The 25,931-nt window shown below is 38.3% G+C and overlaps 1 protein-coding gene across 5 annotated transcripts in view; it reads right to left on the bottom strand.

Moving 5' to 3' along the window:
* PPP4R4 (protein phosphatase 4 regulatory subunit 4) overlaps window positions 1-25,931 on the bottom strand; it is a 110,895-nt gene that overhangs the window by 46,787 nt on the left and 38,177 nt on the right. The window contains exons 1-5 of one of the 5 annotated variants that reach the window (XM_047796129.1): window positions 22,623-22,683; window positions 6,792-6,881; window positions 5,401-5,495; window positions 3,150-3,297; window positions 2,283-2,356 (exon numbers count right to left, since the gene is read on the bottom strand). In XM_047796129.1, the coding sequence (XP_047652085.1) occupies window positions 2,283-2,356; window positions 3,150-3,270 (195 nt within the window). In that variant the 5' untranslated portion in view covers window positions 3,271-3,297; window positions 5,401-5,495; window positions 6,792-6,881; window positions 22,623-22,683. Of the gene's footprint in view, window positions 1-2,282; window positions 2,357-3,149; window positions 3,298-5,400; window positions 5,496-6,299; window positions 6,671-6,791; window positions 7,925-22,622; window positions 22,726-25,931 lie in introns of those variants that run through there. The other 4 variants (XM_047796128.1, XM_047796127.1, XM_047796130.1 and 1 more) reach the window with 4 other exon arrangements.

The raw sequence follows: 25,931 nt of genomic DNA, 5'->3' as shown, positions 1-25,931 counted from the left end.
ATATACATTCTTTTCTCACATTATCCCCCATCATGTTCCCAGCTATTTAATTTGCCTAAGTAATCTTGCTATTTCTCTCCCCATGGTTTCTCATCTAATTGAGATGGAGTTCAGAATACTAGGTTTGTACTGAGATCCCTCCGCCTTCTAAAATTCTATGACACTAATCAAAGGGTCAACATTTTTCCTCTCAACAAAGTTGCCAGAATAACTGAGTGCATAGTGATAAATATATAATTTAGAAGTCAAAGATCTGATGGAAGATAGGGAGTTCCCGTTGTGGCACAGTGGTTAACAAATCCGACTAGGAACCATGAGGTTTCCGGTTCTATCCCTGCCCTTGTTCAGTAGGTTAACGATCCGGCATTGCCGTGAGCTGTGGTGTAGGTTGCAGAAGAGGCTCAGATCCTGCATTGCTGTGGCTGTGGCTGTGGCTGTGGCCAGCAGCCACAGCTCCGATTAGACCCCTAGCCTGGGAACCTCCATATGCCATGGGAGTGGCCCAAGAAATGGCAAAAAGACAAAAAAAAAAAAAAGATGTGATGGAAGATAATATAAGAAAGGGACACTCTGCTATACAGCAGAATTGGCACAAAATTGTGAATCAACTATACTTTAACTAAAAAAAATTGCAAAAAAGTCGAATATCTGAAATAAAAAGGCATATTTAGGAGTTCCCGTCGTGGCTCAGTGGTTAACAAACCTGACTAGTAACCATGAGGTTGCAGGTTCAATCCCTGGCCTTGCTCAGTGGGTTAAGGATCCAGTGTTGCCGTGAGCTGTGGTGTAGGTTGCAGATGCAGCTTGGATCCCACATTGGTGTGGCTGTGGCGTAGGCCCGCAGCTGTAGTTCTGATTCAACCCCTAGCCTGGGAACCTCCATATGCCACAGGCATGGCCCTAAAAAGACCAAAAAAAAAAAAAAGCATATTTAAAATCTTAAATCTCCTGTTAGATAATAGATGACCTTCTAGAGTAAAAACTGCACTGTACTATACATCAATAATCAAAAAATATAAACATATTTTATATTTATATAAATATAAACATATTTTTATATTTATATAAATATATATTCATATTTATATAAATATATATTCATATTTATATAAATATATATTCAATATTTAATTATAAATATATATATTCATATTTATATAAATATATATTCAATATTTAAATATATGTAATCTTCTACATGTTCAGCATCAAACATACAAACAGCCTTATAACTGGGTACATCTTCCCATTTTCGAGCATGTGTTTTGGCAGAGAGACCATAATCTGTATGAGGGCAAAGACAATGAAATCCATAAAGCACTTTTCCTCAACAGTGACATATTCGAAAGGAAATTCACGTAGAAATAATGTTCAAAGAATGAGAAATCATTTCTTCAGAGAGTCAATTTCCTAATTTTCCTCTTCTCTCATATGAATTTACTAAAACTTTTCCAGAAGGGTATACTGCAGAATGTTAAACATCAAAAAGCAAACAACAAGCTGGCAACATTATTTGCAACTTAGGTAACAAAGGACTGGCAACTTTAATATACAGTACATAAAAGAATACAATTTTATTATGCTGATACTCTATATTATACTAATACAGTACATTAAAAATAATACATGAGAACATAGTCAACAGCATAACAATCAAAAAAAGCCAATTAAAACATAATTCTATTTGGGGGCCATCAAATTTCATGGAATGCTATTGCTAATAAAAGCCCAGAGAAACAGACATTTTCTCATATTGGTAGTCAAGAGCCTTAAGAATATTAATGCCCTCTAACCCAGTAATTTCACTTTTTTGGAAGTTACAGTTTAGGAAATTACCTAAAAAATGAGAAAAGTTCTATAAAGATGTTGTCTTATTTTGATAGTAAAGAACTGAAAACAGGCTTAAATGTTTAAGATGTAAAATACCAGTAGCTACTGACCAAATGAGTAATATGAAGAAATAATAAGGAAAATAACGCTAAGTAAAAAGCAACCAGATATAAATTCAATATGATCACTAACATGGCAAGGAAAAAATCTGCAGTGAAAATACATCAGAATGTTCAAAGTGGCTAAAGTACAGAACCATAATTTTTCTTCCTTCTATTTTCTATACCACTCAGATTTTCTATAATGAACATGTGCTGCTTTCAGAGTAGGACATAACTTTATTCTTTTTCAAAATACCTTTTTTATCAAAAACAAAGGCAAGAAAAACCTTAGAGTATATACATATTTTATAAATATCAGTGTTTACCAAAAAAAAAAAAAAAAAGTATTACCTCATGCCTTAGGGTCTCTTTGGGCAATACGTCTATAACAGAAAGAAGAGTTTCAAGCCACGCGTTGCTGACACCTGATGGCACAGATAAAGCGTGCCAAATTAAGTCTCATTTACAGATTTAGTTTCCACTTGGCCATTAATATTTATAATAGTATTTAATAATAAAATGTGGATAATTATTTTTATTACTATTGCAAGAAGTGTATTTATTGCCTTAATTCAGCATCTGAAAAACATATATATATATATATATATATATATATATATATATATATATATATACACATATACTTTTTTTTTTGTCTTTTTGCTATTTCTTTGGGCCGCTCCCGCGGCACATGGAGGTTCCCAGGCTAGGGGTCTAATCGGAGCTGTAGCCACTGGCCTACGCCAGAGCCACAGCAACGCGGGATCTGAGCCACATCTGCAACCTACACCACAGCTCACGGCAACGCCGGATCGTTAACCCACTGAGCAAGGGCAGGGACCGAACCCGAAACTTCATGGTGCCTAGTCGGATTCGTTAACCACTGCGCCATGACGGGAACTCCACATTTATATTTTTAAAAAGCATATTGAGGGGTTATCTTTAACCCAAAATGTGAATTTTTGTTGTATAACACTATAAACATAAATGCTCTAAAAGAAAACAATCTAAGAATTATAAATCATAAGATGAACTAATGGGTCTTTAGGCTTTAAGGACACTGAATTTTGTGGGTTTTATTAAGGAAACGGCCATTGCTATTCTTAGTCACTCCACTGATCAACTCTTGAGCAGCAGACTAACATAATTCAAATAACATCATGGCCACATGCAAGAAACAGTAAGCACATAAACAATTAAGCATGCCAGGCACCTGACCTGCATCCCTGTGCTCCAGGTGGAGTAGAATGACTTGGAGGAAGGAGTGGGCATATGTATGAATTGACACTGATTCTTCCTGTAGAATGGTCAAAAATGATACCGCAGCCGTTAACTGCATTTCCACTCCTGCAACATGCAGAGCTTCCTGTATAATCAGAAAGAGTTTGCTATTACATAGATGAGAGATCAGAAATTATTTTTTTTAAATCCAAGGTCATAGGAACCAAACACAGTCATATTCCACAAAATAACTATCTATGACCTTGAAGGAAATGTAGTTCCTCTTACTACTTAAGAAAAGTCTATTAATCTGCTCCTGATTGTTTAACTCATTAGACCACATAAAGCTTAAACATCTTAGGAATTTATGAAAGATCATTCCATTGCTTTACTGCATAAAAAATTATTAAAAATACATAAACCTTTAGGTAACAGGATAGACATTTGTAATAGACCTCAATTTCCGTCTTGCTATTGTATTGCACAGTTTGCCATCCCACCTAGAACAATGTCAAAGCACAGACAATCGCAGGTGTTTTTATTACTTGTATTTCTGCTTTTACACATTCTCCTATAAAAAAGGAATACACTTAAGATTGTGCAAATGTATTTTCCCCTTTAAACAACTAACAAGAACCTAAATGACCATAAAGCAAACTGTTTTAAAAAGTTAATTTTTAATATAAAAATGTTTTAAAAAATTAATTATAGTCATAGCCATCTCCACTCACCTTTTAAAGTTAAAGCCTACAGGAGTTCCCGTCATGGCTCAGTGGTTAACGAATCCGACTAGGAACCATGAGGTTTCAGGTTCGATCCCCGGCCTTGCTCAGTGGGTTAAGGATCCGGCGTTGCCGTGAGCTGTGGTGTAGGTTGCAGACGTGGCTCGGATCCCGCGTTGCTGTGGCTCTGGCGTAGGCTGGCGGCTACAGCTCCAATTCGACCCCTAGCCTAGGAACCTCCATGTGCCACGGGAGCGGCCCAAGAAATGGCAAAAAGACAAAAAGAATAAAATAAAAATAAAGTTAAAGCCTACAATAGAAGAGTTTAACACATCAAAGGGTAAAAAAAAAAAAACCCATCTTTCCTATAAACCTCATCAAAGATATTACCCATACTTCTCTAGAAGACTGTGTGGGTGTGGGTGTGTATAATGCACAGGTAACTCAAAGAATTACTTTGTTTAACCAATTAGGGCAATTCCTGGAGTCTCCCTTGTATGCCTATTTTATAACCAATAAAGTTAGGAGAACAATGTGGAATTTGAAGCCATAAAACAAAGTTTCATATCTGTGATCTTGGAAAAATTAATTTTTCTGCATGATTTCCTAATATATAAAATGTGCATTATGGCATCATCATCTTAGAGATTTGGCTTAAAGCATTTAAATAGAATGTGTATGACTTACCAACTTGTGCAAACTGAGCATTTAAATAATGACCACGTACAGCCCATGATCTCCTCCATACTACCCCTCATCACCTGAACTCTCTCTCCCCAAACCTGCTCCTCTCCTCCAACCTCTTCATCTTAGTCAACAATAAAGGACAACTCTGACCTTCCAGCTTTCAACCCAAAACTCTGGGGCCATCTTTAACACCTCTCAGTCCTTCACTTACCATAATGAAACGACGGTCGATCCTGATTCAAAATCTGACCACCTATCACCTCCACCACTGCCACTCTAATCCAAGCCACCATCAACTCCAGCCTGAATTATTCCAATAACCTGTTAACTAGTCCCCAATTCCATCACTGCCCCCTCTATTATCTATTCTCTACAGCAGCCAGAGAGATCCTTTTTAAAAAGTCAGATCATGTCACTTTTCTGCTCAAAACTCTCCAGTGGCTTTCCAACCCACTCAGACGAAAAGTCAAAATCCTTTCAGTGACTTACAAAGATCTGTTCTCAAGTCCTTTTTTTTTCCCAGATTTCCACATGGTTGGCTCCCAGACCTCTTTAAAGCCTCTATTCAAATATGGCCTTTTCAAAGGGCCCTTCCCTGATGATCCTGCTTCAAACCGAAAGCCGCCCCATGCCCCAGCCCTCACCATGACCCGACAGATGCATCACCTCCATCACCCAACATACAACATGTTCAAGGCTTACGGCCTATCTCCCACATCTAGAACATAAGCTGCAGGACGGCAGAATTGGTGTCTGTTGTGTTCACTAACATATCCCAACTCCTAGAGCACACGGCAGGCATTCAGTAAGTAAGTGCTGGATGACTGAATAGCTCTTACCCTTTCACCTAAACTTTCTGCTCTTGACGCTTTCTCCCTTCACACACTTTTCCACATCTCCTAAAAGGTGGCTTCAAGAGATTTTGAAGTGAGTCCTAAAGATTAGGGATTGGTAGAATTAGACACAAGGCAAAGCAAAAATGGATCACATAGAAATGCATTCTTAATTCTCTTTCTATCATGTCAATAAGGAGATATTCCTGCCATCTCCCCACCCGCCCTGCCCACCCCCAACCCCAGTATCTCTGTAACCATGATTTCCACCAAGTACCCCGAGTCTTTGATTCAGCGCAGTGGGACCACAGCCAGTCATCGTGCTAGGAGGTAACGTATGTCATTCTACGGCAGAAGAAACAGACTCAGAGCTGTCGAGTACTCTGCTGAAGGCCAGCCAGCTTGTAACTGGCAACTCTAAGATTTGACCCTTTGTCTGCCTGATGCCAAAGCCAAGCACTGAATTCTTCCTCACCAACTCTGCACTTCCATTCATCAGTTATGAAGGCATGGCCTGCATCGGTCCTGAGTCTGTATGTGGTTGTGTCAGAGACCTGGCAGTGGCTTTGCTGTGGCAGATGTTTATGTGGTAGGGTTAATTCCCAGAAAACTTTTCACACATTAGGGTGGCTGATTTGTGCTGTGTTTTAAACTTTTGGATCACACACACAAATGTCATTTGACATGCTTTTCCAACCAACAGTCAACTGCATCTAAAGAGTTCTTGGCTAAAAGGAAAAGAGAAGGAACGATAAGGCGTAAAGCAGAGCAGCAACTGGTCTCTGAAATCAACCTTCCCACACGCCCATGTGACTCTTTCCAAAGCAAACATTTGTTCCACACTAACAATTTTAGATTTGGAAAACGCTTTTAAAAGATTTGATGTGGCCGGTATACATCACTCACAGGTTTCAGAAGGCACAGCTTTTATTTAGAAACAGAAAGCACTTTGCAAAGAAATACTTAAATAAACTGTGAGGGCCACAATGTGCATTCCAGTTCACGTGAGGCTGCTGTTTTACGTCCCAAGAGATGGAAGTCTGCCCCTCTTAAAAGTCATTAGAGTCCTGGGTTGTGTACGTTTGCAAACTTTATGCAAAGGAAGAACAGGAGAAGCTCTCCAACTTCTTATCTTCTTACTGTATTACTTAGTCTTGACTCCCGCAGCAACATGTGCCCCAAACTACTTTGCATTTAATTTTCGAAAAATCCTCAAGTCTTATCAGGATTTGGGTTTTTCTCTTGTTGTGCTGCCTTCAACATCTGGGACTGTCCACTGTTAAGAAACCAGCACAGACTAAGAGATTTTATCACTGCTAAAATCCAACTGATTTCTAAAGACAGTTTTTTTGTTTTTTTTTTTCTGAAACACAATACAGTAAGAGTGGGATACTTACCAGCTGGTGTTCTCCTCCACAGTCACACCCTCTGGACAAACACAGTGAGATCCAAACCCTCTGGGTAAATAAGTGTGCGTTCTCATGGACCTTGGAAGACACTGAAAAGTAAATTCCTCTATTGCTTAAGCGCATGTCTTAATGCCAGTTACCGCTCCTCTTACAGACTACTGTATGGCTGGCATTCCAACTTGAATTCCTCAAAAATGAAACGAGACATTTTATAAATGAGTTAATGGTACATTTCCAAATTATAAAAAAAGATTCCCACTCAAGGAAGGAAAATGTACTAGACACTTCTGTGTTTAAATTTCTTCTTTAGTTTTAGTATAAATGGTGTAAGAACGCATTTTGTAAAACACAATAATATAGTCCTTGCCGAGAGGGAAACTGCTGTCTCCAATAAACCCACATCATATGCATCAAAAAGGTAGTTCTCTTCACAATATACAACATGGAGAGGTATAAATCAATCACTGGCTTACTCTGAAAGGCAAGTATTTGGGGTTCACACACTTGGAAACTAAACTTATTAAATAAAACTGGTAAACACGTCTACCAAAAATACTGATGGTTAAAAGTAAAGGAGCCCTAAAATTACAAAGTATCTTTGTATATTTTTAGAGAGAAAATCACTGGTTATTTTGAAATTAAATAACAGGGATTTAAATATTAAAATACAGAAAACCTAGGACATAAAATATGGGGTTTTGAGGTCCTAAGTATGAGAATTTTTAGTAACTAACAGTAATAGTGAACAGCTCTCTTCACTATAAATTGCACTATTTATGAAAAGACTGTAAACCTGAGTTAAATATGAGTAACTGGATCTTGCCAACTCTTAAAATACCTTTAACAACTAAGACGGTGTCACATTCTTTCCCCTATCACTGACTGCCTTGTTCCACACTTAAGGACGGGAAGAACTATTGAGAGCCCTGAAAATCCAAATCGGAGAAGGAGAAGGGGGAAATAAAGTGGAGACAGTAGACAGGAATAAAAAGAGTGTGTTTTACTCTTCTTTTAATCCATGTTTCAGTGATTAGCAAGGTTCATGAGGAAGTACACACAAAAATATCCCAAAGATGGGAGTTCCCACTGTGGCTCAGCACAAACAAATCTGACTAGCATCCATGAGGACACAGGCTTGATCCCTGGCCTTGCTCAGTGGGTTGAGGATCCGATCCAGCGTTGCCGTTAACTATCGTGTAGGCCACAGACGCGGCTCAGGTCCCACGTTGCTGTGGCTGCGGTTGTAGGCCGGCAGCTGCAGCTCTGATTTAACCCCTAGCCTGGGATCCTCCATATGCCACAGGTGTGGCCCTAAAAAGACAAAAAAAAAAAAAAAAAATCCCAGAGATCTCTTTCCTTAAAAGAAACACCAATACCAATAATAACTATCATATACGTGACTACCACCAATGTGCAGTGAAGTATCCGGCCATGCAAAAACATGAAAACACCTGACCATATCAACACATTTCAAGACCATGGTTTGAGCTGGACTACTCTGCTAAGTCATTTTTACACGTAATTAATTAGAATCATGGGTAATTTCATAATTTAGGCTTAAAAAGTAATTTAAAACACTGCAAAGAAAGGATATGCTTATCAAAGAGGGAACTATTTAATGGACACAAGAACTGTGAGTAACCATGTCAAATGATCCACTGCAGACATATTTACTTAAACATGTTTTTGAAAAAATTATACACTGTTTTCTCAGGGTTTCAGCATTGGAAAGTATGGCAAATTCTATAAGCACGCTTTCCTTTCTCTCTAGTCAGTCATAGTATCTTTCCCCCTCTATCCTATCTCTAAAGCAGCCCAATGAAAATCTAATTCTGATACTATAATTTCATTGGCAACTATTTATTAAGTACCAACATTCATACTAAGTATTCTGGGAAACTGGAGGAAAGTCAGGGACATGGTTCCCTACCGTTGAGGGACTCTTGTTGATGATATACCTTCAAATATTGAATGAATATTCATTTAGTTACATTCAAGGCACTGTGCTGGAGCATGGAGATGTAGCAAGGAGCAATGCAGCAACGTACCTGTTCATCCCGCAATTAAAACTAGGGTAAAAATCTAAGGATGAGAAATACAAGATGCCACAGCGCACCTTCTGGGTGGGCTGACTGCCTCTGAGAGGTGACAACAGACCTGCATGAAGTGATAGAAATAACTCGACACCACCTAGGATAAAGGAAGCTGGGGAAGCTAGAGGAGCAGGCAGGTAAGCATTTCTGGCACTGAGAAGTGAGGAGGAGCATGGATTCCAGGAGCTGAAAGGTCAGAGCGCCCAGAGCACAGAGTGAGAGGAGGGGCGGGGGCTAGTGAAACAGATGGAACCCAAGTCACATAGAGCCTGAGCTGCATTAAGCAACAGAATATTCAAACTGCAGTTTTAAATGCTTTGAAAGAGCATGGTGAAAGTGACTGAAACATGGTGAAAATGATTGGAATGGGAGGGAGGTAGCAGGTGGGGATCCCTTGGGAACTTACTACAAGGAACTGAGCAAACCTTCATAGTAGCTTGGACTAGGGTGGAGGTAGAGTGGCTGGAGAGAGGTAGATATATTCAAGACAGATTTAAGACATAAAATAAACAGGATTGAATGAACAAGTAGGAAAAGAATAGATGATATCAAGGATGACGACCAAAATCCTGGCTTGAAGACCAGGTGGAGAACAACGTTACCCATTAGGATAGGGAAAACTAGAGAAGCCCAGATGTCAAGAGGAAATACCAGGAGCTCGGTTTTGAGCTTGTTTTTTTTTTGTTGGTTTTTTTTTTTTGGTCTTTTTTTTTGCCATTTCTTGGGCCGCTCTCGTGGCATATGGAGGTTCCCAGGCTAGGGGTCGAATAGGAGCTGTAGCCGCCAGCCTACGCCAGAGCCACAGCAAAGCGGGATCCAAGCCGCTTCTGCGACCTACACCACAGCTCACGGCAACGCCGAATCGTTAACCCACTGAGCAAGGGCAGGGACCGAACCCGCAACCTCATGGTTCCTAGTCGGATTCGTCAACCACTGCGCCACGACGGGAACTCCTGAACTTGTTAACTTTGAAATGACTCTGAGGCATCGAAGTAGAGATTACAAACAGGGAGTTGTATATGCAGTTCTGATACTCTGAAAAGGTCTATTATAAAGAAGAGGCTTAATAAAGAATCGATAAAATTTATATATGAGATATTTAAAGTCAAGCGTATGGGGACAGATTACCTACAGGGCAAACACAGACCAAAAGTGGAGATCTGCTACTGGAAAAGTTTCATCCCAATTTTAAAAAAGAGGCGAGGAGGGCGTTGAAAAACTCAAAAGTTTAAAAAGGAGATCTATCACAAGTATTTCAGCAGAATATTTCATTTAAGGTTCTGGATTATTCCTAGCACGGCTCTAGGAAAGAATCAAAATTGATCTGTGTAGGGGTAGAGGTAATGATGGGGAATACGCAGATACATAAAAAGAAGTATTGGGGGCTAATGTCATTCCAAGATTAAATCAAAAGGAAAAAACACAAGGAAAGGGAACTTCTTTCAGTGAACAGAGCAGGTAATTCTAATCAGCTCTCCTGATGAGGACAATTTTATTTTATTTTATTTTATTTTTTAATTTTGGGCATTTTTTTTTAGGGTTTTGGTTTTTTTTTTTTTTTTTTGGTCTTTTCTAGGGCTGCACCTGCGGCATATGGAGGTTCCCAGGCTAGGGGTCTACTCGGAGCTGCAGACACCGGCCTATGCCAGAGCCACTGCAACACGGGATCCAAGCCGCATCTGTGACCTACACCTTAGCCCATGGCAACGCCAGATCCTTAACCTACTGGGCAAGGCCAGGGATCGAACCCACAACCTCATGGTTCCTAGTCGGATTCGCTAACCACTGTACCATGACAGGAACACCAAGAACAATTTTAAAAACTGGACAAAATACAAAAATCATCTGCACAAAGGCACATGAAAACCAACAAGGTAGGGAAAAAAATTACTCACCCAAAATCTAAGAGACAACCGAAACCCAGAGATGAGAGCATGTAATGTGGTTCCTCTTTTTTCCCTGGGAGAATTTCAACACATAACTATCAAAGGACTTGGATTCCGAATACCTAAAGCTTAGTTTGTATTCTATCATATGGGTATACCACAATTTGTTTATCCATTCATCTGTTGATGGATATGTGGATTATTTTTAGTTCTGGCTATTACAAATGGAGATGAAATGAACAACTATATACGAGTCTTTCTAAGAACACTTGCTTCAATGTCTCTCAATCCTTAGGAGTGAAGTGGTTGAGTGATTCAACAGGTATACATTTAAACTTCTGAGAAACTGCCCAACTGTTTTCCCAAGTAGTTGTAGCATTTTACGCTTCCACCAACAACAGAGTATGAGGGTTTAAGTTGCTCCACATTTTTGTCTATATTTGATATTGTCTGGGATTTTTAGTACACACATTCTAACAAGTGCATAAATTTATTTGCATTTATCTGATGATTGATATTGAATATCTTGTTTATTTGCTACCCAGAAATCTTTTGTGAAGTACCAGTTTAAATTTTTTGCCTTTCTAAAACTGGGCTTATTATTGAGTTTTGAGAGTTCTTTATGTATTCTAAACACATATCCTTTATCAATAGATATGTGATGTAGAAATATTTTCTTCCATTCTATGACTTTTTTTGTATTCTCTTAACTTTACACTTTCATGAATGATATCAAATTTATCAAATTTTTCTTCTATGGATCATGCTCCTGGTGTCATATATAAAAAATCTTTGTCTAATCCAAAGGTCACAAAGACTTACTCTTTAGTTTCCTTCCATAAGCTTTTATAATTTCAGTTTTAACATTCTAGTTTATGACCTATTTGGGGTTAACTTTTCTATATGTTACCAAGTATGGACCTTTTTCTCAACTTAGCACTCTTTTGTTAAAAAGACTATCCTCTCCACAAGACTGCCTTTGTACGTGTGTTAAAAATCAATTGGGGAGGGAGTTCCCATCATGGCTCAGCAGTTAACGAATCTGACTAGGAACCATGAGGTTGTGGGTTCGATCCCTGGCCTTGCTCAGTGGGTTAACGATCCAGCATTGCCATGAGCTGTGGTGCAGGTTGCAGACGCGGCTCGGATCCCGCGTTGCTGTGACTCTGGCGTAGGCTAGCGGCTACAGCTCCAATTCAACCCCTAGCCTGGGAACCTCCATATGTCACGTGTACAGCCCTAGAAAAGGCAAAAAGACCAAAAAAAAAAAATCAATTGGGGAATTCCTGCTGTGGTGCAAAGGGACTGGCAGCATCTTGCGAGCGCTGGGATGTGGGTTTGATCCCTGGTCCAGCACAATGGGTTAAGGATCTGGCGTTGCCACATCTGCAGCTTAGTTCACAGCTCAGCTCAGATCTGATCCCTGGCCCAAGAGCTCCATGTGGCGGGGGGGGGAAGAAAGAAAGAAAAAAACAACAACTGGGCACATATCTGTGGGATTTTTAAAAAATTCTCTGTATGTCCCATTGATTTGTCTTTATATCAGAATTACATCTTAATTGCTATAGCTATAAATTATATCTCGAAATCAGGTGATAAAAACTCCAACTTTATTGTTTTCAAAATTTGTTTTGCCTATTCTAAGTCCTTTGCATTTTCATATGAATTTTAGAATACACTTATTTCCTACAAAAAAAAAAAAACCTAACTTGTGAAATTTTTATCATTTTGCATTAAATATACAGATTTTTTTTCCTGAGGAGAACTGACATCTTAACAATATTGAGCCTTCTGATCCATAAATATGGAGTGTATTTCCATTTACTTAGTTCTATTATTTTTCTCAGTAATGTTCTACAGCCTTCAGTATACAGGTCTTAACACATCATTTATCAGATTTATCCCTAAGTACTACTATACTTGAATAGTTTAAGAAAAACTTCAGTTTCCAATTGCTTATTCCTAATGTGTAGATATATAATTTATTTGTATATTTATATAGTATCCTGCCACCTTTCTATATTCAATAGTTCTAAGTATTTTTCTTTTGTAGATTCCTACATAGATGATAATGTTGTCTGATAGAAAAAGACAGTTTAACTCCTTTCTCTGCAATGTGGAGGCCTTTCACTCTTTTTTGTTGCTTTACTGCACTAGTTAGAATACCTAGTACAGTGTTGAAAACAACACAGTAAGAGTGTACACTCTTGATTTGTTCCTGATTTTGGGGGAAAGCATTCAGTCTTTCAGCTTGAAGTATGATGTTACCTGTAGGTTTTTCACGAAGAAGGCTCCTGTCTATTCCTAGTATACTGAAGTTTGGGGCTTTTTCCCCCAAGAATGATGTTAGATTTTGTCAAATGCTTTTCCTAAATCTACTGAGATGATCAGATAGTGGTATTTTTTGGTTTGTTTTTAGTGTGTTGATAGGACTTATACTGATTATATTTGGAACTTTTAAAACACCCAAAGTTACTGAGATAAACCATGATTGGTCATGATATATTATCCCTTTTAGATATTGCTGGATTTGATATTTAGATATTTAGATATTTGCTGTTTGCATCTAAGTTCATGAGAGAGAGGCATCTATAGGGTTTTTTGTAACATGTGTCTCATTTGGGCATCAGGATAATGCTGGCCTCATAGAATCACTTGTGAGGTTCTTTATCCCCTATTTTCTGGAGGAATGTTATTTCATTTACATTTACCCTAATTTTTACCATTTCTGGAGCTCCATATTTCTTCATGTATAGCCAGTTTCTATCTGATATTACATTACTTCTGCCTAAAGGACTTCCCTTACCATTTCTTGCAGTGTAGGTCTAGCACAATGAATTATTTTGACTTCTGTTTGTCTAAAAACAAAATAGTATTATGCAAAGATACTTGAAAGATATTTTCACTAGATATAGATTTCTGTTGACTTTTTTTTTTCTTTCTGCTTTTTTACTTTCAGTACTTTTAATACAACATTCCAATCCTCTGGCCTGTACGTATTCTGACCAGAAGTCTGCTTAACTCTCACCTTTGTTCCTCTTGGGTAACGTTTCTTTTGTCTCTGGCTGTTCCCAAGATAGTCTCTTATTTTTCATTTTTAGCAGTTTGATCATGATGTGCCTAGGAGGAAAGTGTGTGTGTTTCTGGCCTGTTGCCATTCATTAATCTCAGAAAAGTCTTGGCCATAATTTCTTCAAATAGTTCTTCCCTATTCTCTCTTTTCTCATTCTGAGACTTTTAATTCTACATATATGATATCACTTCATACTGTTTCAAAACCACTGAATGCTCTATTTTTTCATTTTTTTAATCTTTGTGTTTCAGTTTAGATAATTTCTACCTTCAAGTTTACTGATTCTTTCCCCAGCTGTGCCCACTGCAGAAATACTTCATCTCTGATATCATTCTTTTTTATTTCTAGCATTTTCATTTGATTCCTTTATAGTTCCCTCTCTGCTGAAATGTCCTGCAAGTCACTGTGAGGAAGTGGGCAGTGCTGTGTCCCCTGCCCCCAGCAGCAGTCATCGCCACACCTGCGCCTGTGGAGAAGAGCTCACGAGTGCAAGGTTCCTTTGTATCTGGAACTCTGAGTTATTCCAAACTGATACGAGCCCACAAATCAAACTTTAAAAACTTGTCAAAATTTTAGCTGATTTTTTTCCTAACAATTTTAGGTGGTGGCCACTTCTTCCTCTTATTCTCTTGTCAAAATTCAGTGTCCCCATGTTCCATCTTCCCTCAGAGAGTTCTTTTAAATACAGTTCACTTGGGTGCTTTGTAATCAGTCCTGATGGGCTCAAGAAAAGTTACGATTATGTGAATTTTGTGAATAAGCCATTGTTGTTAGAATGTGAGTTTCGTCTTCTTGTGGAAATGACTATTTTGTTTCTAAGCCCTGACTCATCCTTACTCTCTTACAAGCGTAACCATGCATATAAAAGAATGCTTGCTGTACTTTATCTAGGGTTTCTAGATTTTCTGATTTGGGGGTATGTTCTAGAATATCTACTTCACCACACTGCCAAAAGGCTAGTTAATCCGCACAGTTTTAAATCAAACACTATAGACCTTGATGACAGTGGACTATGTGAACATCTTTTTTTGTTTTAAAGTTTGGCAAGGATTGTAGATGAAAATATCCACAAAGTACCCTCTTTGTAGCATCCAAATGCCTAAAATCACAAACAATATTCAAGTAATAATGGTGATCCCATTATCACAGAAATAGAAGATTTTCTAATTAAGAAATTCAGAAGTTCCAGCTCATTTTTATTGTAGGCAGGATAAAAATAACCAATGATTGAATGACTAAGCACATGTAAGAACACTGGTCTCCACTAGAATTTATCTTACTGAAAGGCTATATTTTTAAATCTATTAAGAATATTAGCTCATGTAACTTTTTTATAGGCACAGGAAAAAAACTATGTTGCAGTGTTTTCATCAAATTTACTAAAACTGTCAAATAATTAATGACATTAATCTACTCTTCCCTTAAACACAAAGGGATATACATAAAAGATATAACAGGCATTATTTGCAAGATGCACTGTGCTCCATGTACTTTTATTTTTGAGCTGTAAACCACGAAAGAAAAAGTCATTATGTCATCTGTCCGTGCTCCCTAATTCCTTTGGTTATTACTACTCCTTTTTTTCTTAGTGAACTGGAAGGATGTAAGTTAACTAATTTTATGCTTCCTATCCCATAAAAATTCCTTGTAAGATCAATTCTGACCCTGATGATTTTTTTCCAATCAATGTTACATTATAGGAATAATTTCACTTTCTTCACTTTCCTTCACATCAGACTGTCCCAAAATGCTTAGCCTGTCCACAGAGTACCACTCTGTTGTGGGCTTTTTATAACCTCTAGGGAGCCTGGAACAACATGTTCTGCTTATAAGTGTACTGCCTTTGCCAAATCCTTCCGCTTTTTTCAAAACTCTTATCTCAGAAAACATCACCTACAGTGAGGAAGACGGGTACTTTTATTTTTGAACAGCAAAACCAAAGAACAAAGCAATTTGCATCACCTATTTGTGCTCTTTAATTCTTTAGTTCAGACTATTCCTTTTTTCCTCAGTGCACTGAATAAACTATATAATTGTATACTTTGACAAAATATTATAGTCAAACACTGAATTTTTAAGCCAGTATTTTCTCAGTCATCAAATGAGGACAGATGCATGGTGTGGCATTTGCTGTAAGAAGTTTCAAAGGATGTGTCTAAAGCGCTGAGCAGAGGGCCTGCTCATAGTAAAGTCTCCTTCACGTTATTATTGGTATCTACCTGTCTGCGCCGCTTGAAATGGAACTTAAAAGGTAACTTAAGCTTTCATCAACAAACATTTTTATTTACATAGCAAAGGCTGTCTATAAAAGTTTTTAAATAATTTTTTTAAATCTACCTATATTCAGTAGATATATTCAAATGATCAGATTGGGAGAAACTCATAATATTTCTCCATTATTTCTATAAAGGAACATAAAGTCACGCAAAAATTAGTAAAAGTAGAACTAATGAATCTTTTCAAAATCAAAAGACTGGTAGACCACATCTGATCACAACTGATCAAGTTTCCTGTTGATTAATTATGTCTCTTTTATCCTTTTCCTATGACACTGCTTCCAAAAAAAAAAAAAGGTCTGTCTAGAAATGTAAGTCAGCAGTAGGTCACTCCACTGAGAGCGTGTTTTTACTCCTCATCCAGGAACACCATTAGTGGATCAGGCCAATGTGTCATAGTTCTTTCAGGCAGACACTTAGGGCCTTGGCATATTAAATTCAATCAATACACATTTAAAATTGTTTTTGAGTGCCTATTTTTGCCAATCACTGTTCTGGATTCTGGGGATACAGTGATAAGTCAGACCAACAAGGCTTCTACCCTTACAGAAGAAAGAGAAAAGAACAGTGGGCAGGGCAGTCAGAAAGCTAGGCAGGGTCATTTAAGGGCATGGCAAGGAGTTCTATTCCATCTGAAATACGTTACTTATATTACTTTCCTGTGGTTGCTATAATTGCCACAAACTGAGTGGCTTAGAACAACACAAATGTGTTTTTTCACAGTTCTGGAGGCCATTAGTCCTAAATCAGGATCCCTGGGCCCAAATCAAAGTGTTGGCAAGGCCACAGTCCCTCAGGGGCACTAAGCAGGCTCAGTTACTTGCGCTTCCTGCATCCTTGGCTTGTGGCCGCATCAATGCCATCTCATCCTCTATCTTCACAGAGCCTTCTCCTCCACGCCTGCTTTCCTCTTTTAAGGATACAGTGATGGCATATAGGGCCTCCTCAGATAATCCAGGATAATCTCTCTATCTGAGATCCTTAACCACATCTACAAAACCTTTTTCTAAATAAGGTACATGTGATAGCTTCCAGGATTGGGATGTGACATCTTGGTGGGGCGGAGGGGGAGCACTGTTCTGCCTACTTAAGTAGTTTTCATTCAAGAAAAAAAGATAGGATTGATGCTTTAAAAAGAGCTCTCTGGAGTTCCGGTGTGGCTCAGTGGTTAACGAATCTGACTAGGAACCATGAGGTTGCAGGTTCGATCCCTGGCCTTGCTCAATGGGTTAAGGACCCGGTGTTGCCGTGAGCTGTGGTGTAGGTCACAGACACGGCTTGGATCCCACGTTGTTGTGGCCCTGGCGTAGGTTGGCGGCTACAACTCCGATTAGACCCCTAGCTCGGGAACCTCCATATGCCACAGGAGCAGCCCTAGAAAAGGCAAAAAGACAAAATAAAATAAAGTAAAATAAAAAGAGCTCTCTGAAGAAAGAAATTGACTGTGAGAGGATGAGGATGTATTAATTAATTTGATGGGGTAATCATTTCACAATGTATATTTTAAATATATATAATTTTATCTGTCAAAATAATGTGTAGATTGTTCCTAAATAAACAAATAAACGATCTGTCTGGCTCAGTGGACTCCCAGGAGCAAAGTGGAAGCAACAGGTCCAGTGAGGCAGCTACTGCAACCACATGAGAAATGACTAAGGCTTAGGGACTAAAATCATACGTACTAAATCTGTTACAGTCAACATTAACTAACCAGGAAGCTATAGAGCAGCTAAGAGGGAGGACCCAGGAGTCAGGCCCCATTCAAACCTAATCATAGCACTTGTTAGCTTTGTGACACTGGGCAAGATACTCATCTAAGCTGTTTCTGCCTCTATCAAATAACCCTTTCAGAACTCCCATGAGCATCCAAAGAGATAAAAACCTATAAAAGGTTTGACAGAGTACAGTGCCTGACTCATCGGAAAACCTCAAGAAATGTCAGCTTTTTATTTTTATCTGTTCCTGACACTGCACATTTTCTAATAGACAATTTCATGCCATCCATTTGGGTTCCCCAAATAAGCAAGGAAAAAAAAAAATAACAAGATCCAATAGCTCAACAGGTAGAGACTTGCCTTTTACACTTCATTTATAAAGGAGTCACTGACATTACATAATTACTTCACTACTATTTTAAATTTTATAAAGGACCACAGTATTTTGGAAATTTATCCTGAAAAAAATTCTTTGATTTCCAGACAAATGTGAAATCTAACATCTCATATCACTTGAACGTAATATATTGAAGAAAAGAATTTAAGCTGAATCAATAGAATACACAGGAAAAAAAAACAATAAGGCCCTACTATAAAGCGCAAGGAACTATATCCAACCCCCTGGGGCAGACCGTGATGGAAAACAATACAAGAAAGAGAATGAATGTATGTGCACGAGCGGGTCACCATGCTGTACAGCAGAGATTGGCACAACATTGCAAATGAGCTATAATTTAAAACACAGTAAGAACCACAGAAGAAAAAAAGCTTCCTCTTTCAAAAGACATCCTAGGGTTAAATCAAATAAAAGGGATAAAACAGCTACAGTCAACCCCTGGACAATGCGGGTTTAGCGGTGCCTACGCTCAACGGAAAATGCACAAACAACTTTACCGTTGGTCCTTCCTCTGCATCCCAGGTTCTGCAACCACAGATTCAACCACCTTCGGATCGTGTCATGTTACAGTGCACATTTACTGAAAAACCCCAAGTACAAATGGGCCCATGCAATCCAAATCCATGTTGTTCAAGGGTCAACTGTCTATTTAGAAGTGTCTCATATCTAGATAGGGAATGGAGGTCAAAATATTTCCTTTCTGGATTCTCACTTAAATTTAAACTCGAGATGACTGACCTGATTGCACTATCATTCATCATCCACCATGGGTAAAACTTAGAAAATAAACTGTAGAAGTACTATGGATTAGCTCAGTTCTAATCCTGATTCTCTGCCATTTTATTTTTATCAAATTCCTTCATCTCTAAAACAACCTATTTTAAAGACCATTTTTCACTTAATACATTATGGTAAAGATGAAATGCAAACACAATAAAACAAAACAAAAACAGAAATAAAAATGTTCTGTTTGGTGAAATTTTATAATACATAAGGTCAGAAAAATCACCATCACTTTATCTGATGTTCTTTAAGGTAAAGATAAGACACAGCGTGAGTTCTAAAAGCCGCTTGTACTCCTGCTATAAATATGAAAAGAATCGGGGGAATGAACTTCTTACATAAAACATTTATCATTAACATCTTTAAATTCTCCAAATCATTCACAGAAGATAAGCATTAGTACGTGCTCAAACTATTTTTCCCCATAGACTTAATAAATTATCAACCAAGATACTCAAAAGCAGTAGAACCATATGGAAGCTCAAACCAGAAAGCTGGAAGTCATCTCTCACTTCCCACATCCGATCCATCATGAAGTTCATTCTATCCCAGTAAACCTATCTTGGACCTATCCACCACTCCCTATTGTCCTAAGGAGCTGCCCTAATCCAGCCACCCTCACACATCACAAGGACTAGTGAATGCTGCAGCTTCCTAACTGTCCCATTAAATGCACTCACCACACAAGCAGCAAAAGGATCATTATAAAACGTCAAGGCAGTAAGTCACTGCTGCCTCAAGTCTTCAATGGCTGTGCACCATCCTCAGAAAGAACAACTCTTGCGTGCTCTGTCACTGATTCGTCCCTCTAAACCCTCTTCAAGTCACGACCCACCCCTACCCACTGGATTCCAATCACACTTAGCTCTTTCAAATCCACCAAACTCTCTGCTCTCTCTGCCTGAACCATTCATTCCTGACCCTTCAAATGGCTGCTCCCTCCAATCCCTTCAACTTTCAGTTTCTCGAGATGCTTCAATGCATAGCTGGTGCCCTCCCACCACCACCACCACCACCACGACACGTCCTCACCCCTGTCACTCTATCCTGTTCTTTAACCCTCACTCACTTGTTTAGGGTCTGTCGCCCCCTCTGGAAACGTCCTCGAAGGTAAGTTCTCTGTTTTGTTCACCTCTATTTTCTGAGAGCTTAGAGCAGGGCCTGGCACACAGGAGGAACTTAGGAAATATTTTATGAATGAATAAGAAGGCCATTATTACTAAATGCTCACTTTAAGACACAAGATTGCTTTTTTATAAAAATTAACTAAGAAACGATGGCCATGGCAAAAGTGAATAAAGTGGCTATGTGCAATTTTGGTCATACTTTTATCACTTAAAAATAACAACTCACAGAAGTAAAGCAGAATTAAAGAAGGTGCTATGAGTATCAATAAATTTTAACAATATCTGAATACCATGATTTCAAATGATTTGCTCAAAAACCTAGGTTTTATAATTTGACATGGGTTGCTTAAATGTTTAGCTGCCTACATTTTATATTAAACCCTCTGTAAAAGTCATTATATTGCCCCCATAACTGCTTGCTTACTTCAGCAATTTTAAAGTCAAAATCACACAATTAAATCCTCTCCTATGCTTATTCTTTGTTTTCCGTAGTCTTTTTTGTCTTCCTGATATAAAATCTTAAAAGTGGGACTGATTTCTACCATTTTTAGTACAGGGCAAGATAAATAAGAGTCCTAAATAAATGGCTGCTTGTTGACTAATTAAAGAAATGAATGAAGGAATTCCCACTGTGGCTCAGCAGAAATAAACCTGACTAGTATCCATGACATGTGGGTTCGATCCCTGGCCTCGCTCAGTGAGTTAAGGATCCAGGGTTGCCATGAGCTGTGGTGTAGATCACAGATGTGGCCCAGATCCTTAACTGCTGTGGCTGTGGTGTGGGCCAGCAGCTGCCCCTCTGATTCAACCCCTAGCCTGGGAACTTCCATATGCCACCAGTGCAGCCCTAAAAAAGAAAAAAAAAGAAAGAAATGAATGAAATCATTCAGCAATAAAGACTTTCTTATATATTCAATAGTACACATTTTAATATCAATTTTATTCAGTTAATCCTCTGTATTATGAATTATACTTAATTACTTTAAAAGCCTAATAAAATTCTGTCTTCTATAACTCTCCGTTATACAGTTTTCAGCAGACAAAATTTGATTCTTCACGTAAATATGCTCAATATATGAGTATATAATTTTTTCAGGAGTTATTAACTTTGTTATGAACTCATTAGGAAAGTATTTTTTCAAAATAATTTAGAGACCTCTAAAACTACCATTCATCTTCTATTTTTACTTTATGAAACTTTGAGCTTTCAGCATGCTGTGACCCAGATTAAGACTGCTCAACACAGAATGTATAGCGTGCCCAATATTTTTAGCTTTAAAACTAATCTGCTTGTGTACAAATACCTCCTTGGTCAAGAGGGCCTAACCACCTGTTCCCTACGACTACTGTTTAACTGTACTTCCAGATGACATGCTAACAAGCTTAGGTCAGTTAATATCGCTTAAGTTGACTGGGAGTTAAACCTAGACTCTGTAGACTTAATTCCAGTGACATTATAGAGTGATTTGGCAAAAACAGATATGAAAAAGCTTCATTCACTTTTGAATCACATGCAATACTAAAATAAACATCTTCTCAGTTCATCACTGTATCAGTAAAAAGAAAGAAAAATTCACATTGCCTGCATAGAAATGTGGGCATCTTGTAAAAATCTAAACCACTGGAAACATGCTATATATACCTAAAAATAAAACCCAAATGAGATGCTAATAATGACAGTATTTTAAATATATATAAATTAAAATTACAAAAAAGTTAAACTGGACAGAAAGCCAAAGCAAAGTCTATAAAACTATTAGCAAACAGAATCTCCATTAGCATGTAACCTTCCCAACCCCATTAGTAGGTTAAGCTCCCTGAGGACACATAGACACCATCTGTTCTGTTCATTCAAGTTCTAATAAAGAACAGTGCTTTGTGCATGGTACAAATAAATAATAAACGGCACATATTAAATACGTAGTATTATCTATTAATAAACAATAAATACTAAACAGAGAAAAGCAAGTTCTAGTAGAGCAAATATTTTGTTTATAGCACAGAAACTAATTTTGAAGGAATTTAGGAATTAAATATAAAACTAAAACTGCAAGAGTCACAACCTTCAATCTTTGATGATTCTTCAGTAGCCACCACGGGTGATTATTACGACTCTTAGATAAACTGGTTGTCAATGTTGTAGAAATACCATTAATACGTATTTAAGTCAAGAGAGCACCAAATAAGATAGCTATGATTTTCTGAACTACTGCAAAGCTAGACTAATTATAACGAGTCTACTGAGAAAATGATAAAAGAAATCTTTGTAACTTGAGATCTAGATTTCTCCATTTCCATCAGCTAATTTCCCTAAATATTTTCACTGAAATTCCAAACGTTTATCATAATACTTCCTCCATTCAATAATTAGCCATCAAAAGCTGTCAAATCTTCTCCTGACAATGACAACATACTACTTGGGGGGGAAAAAAAAAAGGTAAATTCAAAGCATATTTCACAGCAACTTACTCTAACTTTTGGCAAGACCCTCCGAAGTGTCTCAGCAGGGTTCTGTCGCATCAGAAAGGGAAGATTCGCAATCACGCTTGTTCCTTGGATATCCTGACCAGCACTTACAAAAAAACACAAAATTTAAATTTGTAACTATAAATTTGTAGTATTAATTTACATTTTAAAAAGCAGGGGTTAACTTGAAAATCCCTGCTTTTAATAATGAATATTCAGACTTCTGACACTTAAACTTTAAACACATCACTTAGATTAAAAAAAAAAAATAAAGCCAGAACTGGAATTGCATTAAGTAAATCTTACAGCAAGTGAATGATGATATTAACTATGCTTATGCTAAAACAAGATTATCTATCTACATACTCACCTAAGTCTAAGAGTCTTGAGAGACTATTATTAAATAATGACTTCAGAATTCTACCTCATATTTTCCTGTGACCTGCCAGTTTGCCATACTTTATAAAAAAAAATCTATGGTAAATTTCGTTATGATAAAATATTAATAATCATACAACAGCAGGGACAGCAACAAAATCAACTACAGTAGAATCATAAACTTTCTTCTGGTACAATCAAATTACCTGTTGCACTAGACTGACTATGAGTTGCTGGAAATCTAACAATGTAGTCAATGTTCTTTTTTTCTTTTTTGGTCTTTTTGCCTTTTCTGGGGCCGCTCCCGCGGCATATGGAGGTTCCCAGGCTAGGGGTTGAATCGGAGCTGTAGACGCCAGCCTACACCAGAGCCACAGCAACGTGGGATCCGACCCGCATCTGCAACCTACACCACAGCTCACGGCAACACTGGATCCTTAACCCACTGAGCAAGGGCAGGGATCGAACCCACAACCTCATGGTTCCTAGTCAGATTCATTAACCACTGCGCCACGATGGGAACTCCTATATTCAATGTTCTTAAAGGTCAGTAGAGCATATTTATGTAATGCCTCTTTGACGTAACATTCATTAAGTCACTAGGGCTTTACCAAAATAATCTCAGTAGTACCTGAGATACCTAAATACCTCAGAAAAGGTGTTCAGAGTCTTCTGAAAAACCAATTCCATGCAAAAGTTATTTGTTTTTAAAACATAAGCTGGAGTTCCTGTTGTGCGCAGTGGTTAATGAATCCGACTAGGAACCATGAGGTTGCGGGTTCGATCCCTGCCCTTGCTCAGTGGGTTAACGATCCGGCATTGCCGTGAGCTGTGGTGTAGGTTGCAGACGTGGCTCAGATCCCGCATTGCTGTGGCTCTGGCGTAGGCCGGTGGCTACAGCTCCGATTCGACCCCTGGCCTGGGAACCTCCATATGCCACGGGTGCGGCCCAAGAAATAGCAACAACAACAACAACAAAAAAACCATAAGCTTAGCAACATAAGCTGTACATGTATTTGATATGCATACATAAAAGATGCTAGTAAATGTGGCACCACCTCAGAGGGAAATCCCACATATGCTTAACTGATACCAACTTAAAAGTTAATTACTGATGCCGCAATACTTATTTACTATAAAACTATTCTTACTTACCTCTTCACATGAAATCATTTGTTATTATGTATATAAGACCTTAACACAGTTTTTAAAACTATTTATTTGCTTCAGAGCTTTGTAAGTTCTCTTAATAAGCAGCATATTCTGTATTCTGACTAAATGAAGCTGTCCTGCTGTGGAGAAAGGCTTTCCCCTGCTGCAGTATGGCAGGCTGCAAAATAAGGCTCAGCCCAATCACTCCACTACTCTCTTCACTCTCTAAGTGAAGACTTCATTTTATTTATGTTTTTGGCCGAGCCTGCAGCATGGGAAAGTTCCTGAGCCAGAGGCTGAACTTGCGCCACATCAGTGACAACACCAGATCCTTAACCTTCTAGTCCACAAGGGAACATCTAAGTGAGTACTCGAAAAGACAAAATCAAGAGGAGAAGGGGGGGAACCATGAGGATGCAGGTTTGATCCCTGGCCTTGCTCAGTGGGTTGAGGATCCAGCATTGCCTTGAGCTGTGCCGTAGGTCGCAAACACGGCTCAGATGTGACTTGCTGTGGCTGTGGTGTAGGCTGGCAGCTACAGGTCCGATTCGACCCCCAGCCTGGGAACCGCCACATGCCACAGGCGTGGCCCTAGAAAGACAATAAAATTAAATTAAATTAAATTTACATGAAAAGGCAACAAAACTAGAATAAGCTAAAACAATTCTGAAAAAGCAGAATAAGTGGGAATAAGTGTCTACTCAATTTTAAGATTTATTATCTAGCTACAGTAACCACGACTGCTTAGCACTGGCAGAGGGATGGACACATAAATCAATGGAATAGAAGAAGAGAATCCAGAAATGGACCTTCACAAATATGCACACTGATTCCTGCCAGAGGTGCAAAGGCAACTCCATGTAGGAAAGACACCCTATTCAGCAAATGGTGCTAGAGCAACAGGACACCCAGAGGGCAAAAAAATCACAAAAAATCTCCAAACAAAAACAAAAACCCTTGACATAAGTCTCACATTAACTCCAAATAGACTTAAATATAAAATGGGGAGTTCCCATCGTGGCGCAGTGGTTAACGAATCCGACTAGGAACCATGAGGTTGCGGGTTCGGTCCCTGCCCTTGCTCAGTGGGTTAACGATCCGGCGTTGCCGTGAGCTGTGGTGTAGGTTGCAGACGCGGCTCGGATCCCGCGTTGCTGTGGCTCTGGCGTAGGCCGGTGTCTACAGCTCCGATTGGACCCCTAGCCTGGGAATCTCCATATGCCGCAGGAGCGGCCCAAGAAATAGCAAAAAAGACAAAAAATAAATAAATAAATAAATAAATAAATAAAAAATAGAAAATTATGACACTTTAAAAAAAAATAGAGGAGAAAATCTTCTAAATCTAGGGTGAGGCAAAACTTGACACCAAAAGCAGGATCTATAAAAACTGATAAATTGGACTCATCGAAAATAAAAACTTTTGCACTGTAAAAGACTTCATTAAGAGGATGAAAAGACAAGCCACAGATGAGGAGTAATATTTGCAAATTACATGCCTGACAAAGGAACAGTATCTAGAATATATAAAAAAAATTATCAATACTCAACAGTAAAAAAGCACACAATCCAATTGAAAATGGGCAAAAGGAATGAAGAGACTTTTAACTAAAGATGATACACAGACTGCAAATAACCACGGTTCAACATGGTTAACTATTAGGTAAAGTAAAACCACAATGAACTATCACTACACAATTATCAGGATAAAAAATAAAATAAATCATATCACCATAAAAGTGCAAAGAAACTAAATCACTCATTGATAGTGGACATATAAACTGG

Source organism: Phacochoerus africanus, chromosome 9 (genome assembly GCF_016906955.1).
Source record: "Phacochoerus africanus isolate WHEZ1 chromosome 9, ROS_Pafr_v1, whole genome shotgun sequence".
NCBI classification, from domain to species: domain Eukaryota; kingdom Metazoa; phylum Chordata; class Mammalia; order Artiodactyla; family Suidae; genus Phacochoerus; species Phacochoerus africanus.
Note: the sequence above shows the minus strand (reverse complement) of the source record. Positions and strands in the feature narration are given on the sequence as shown.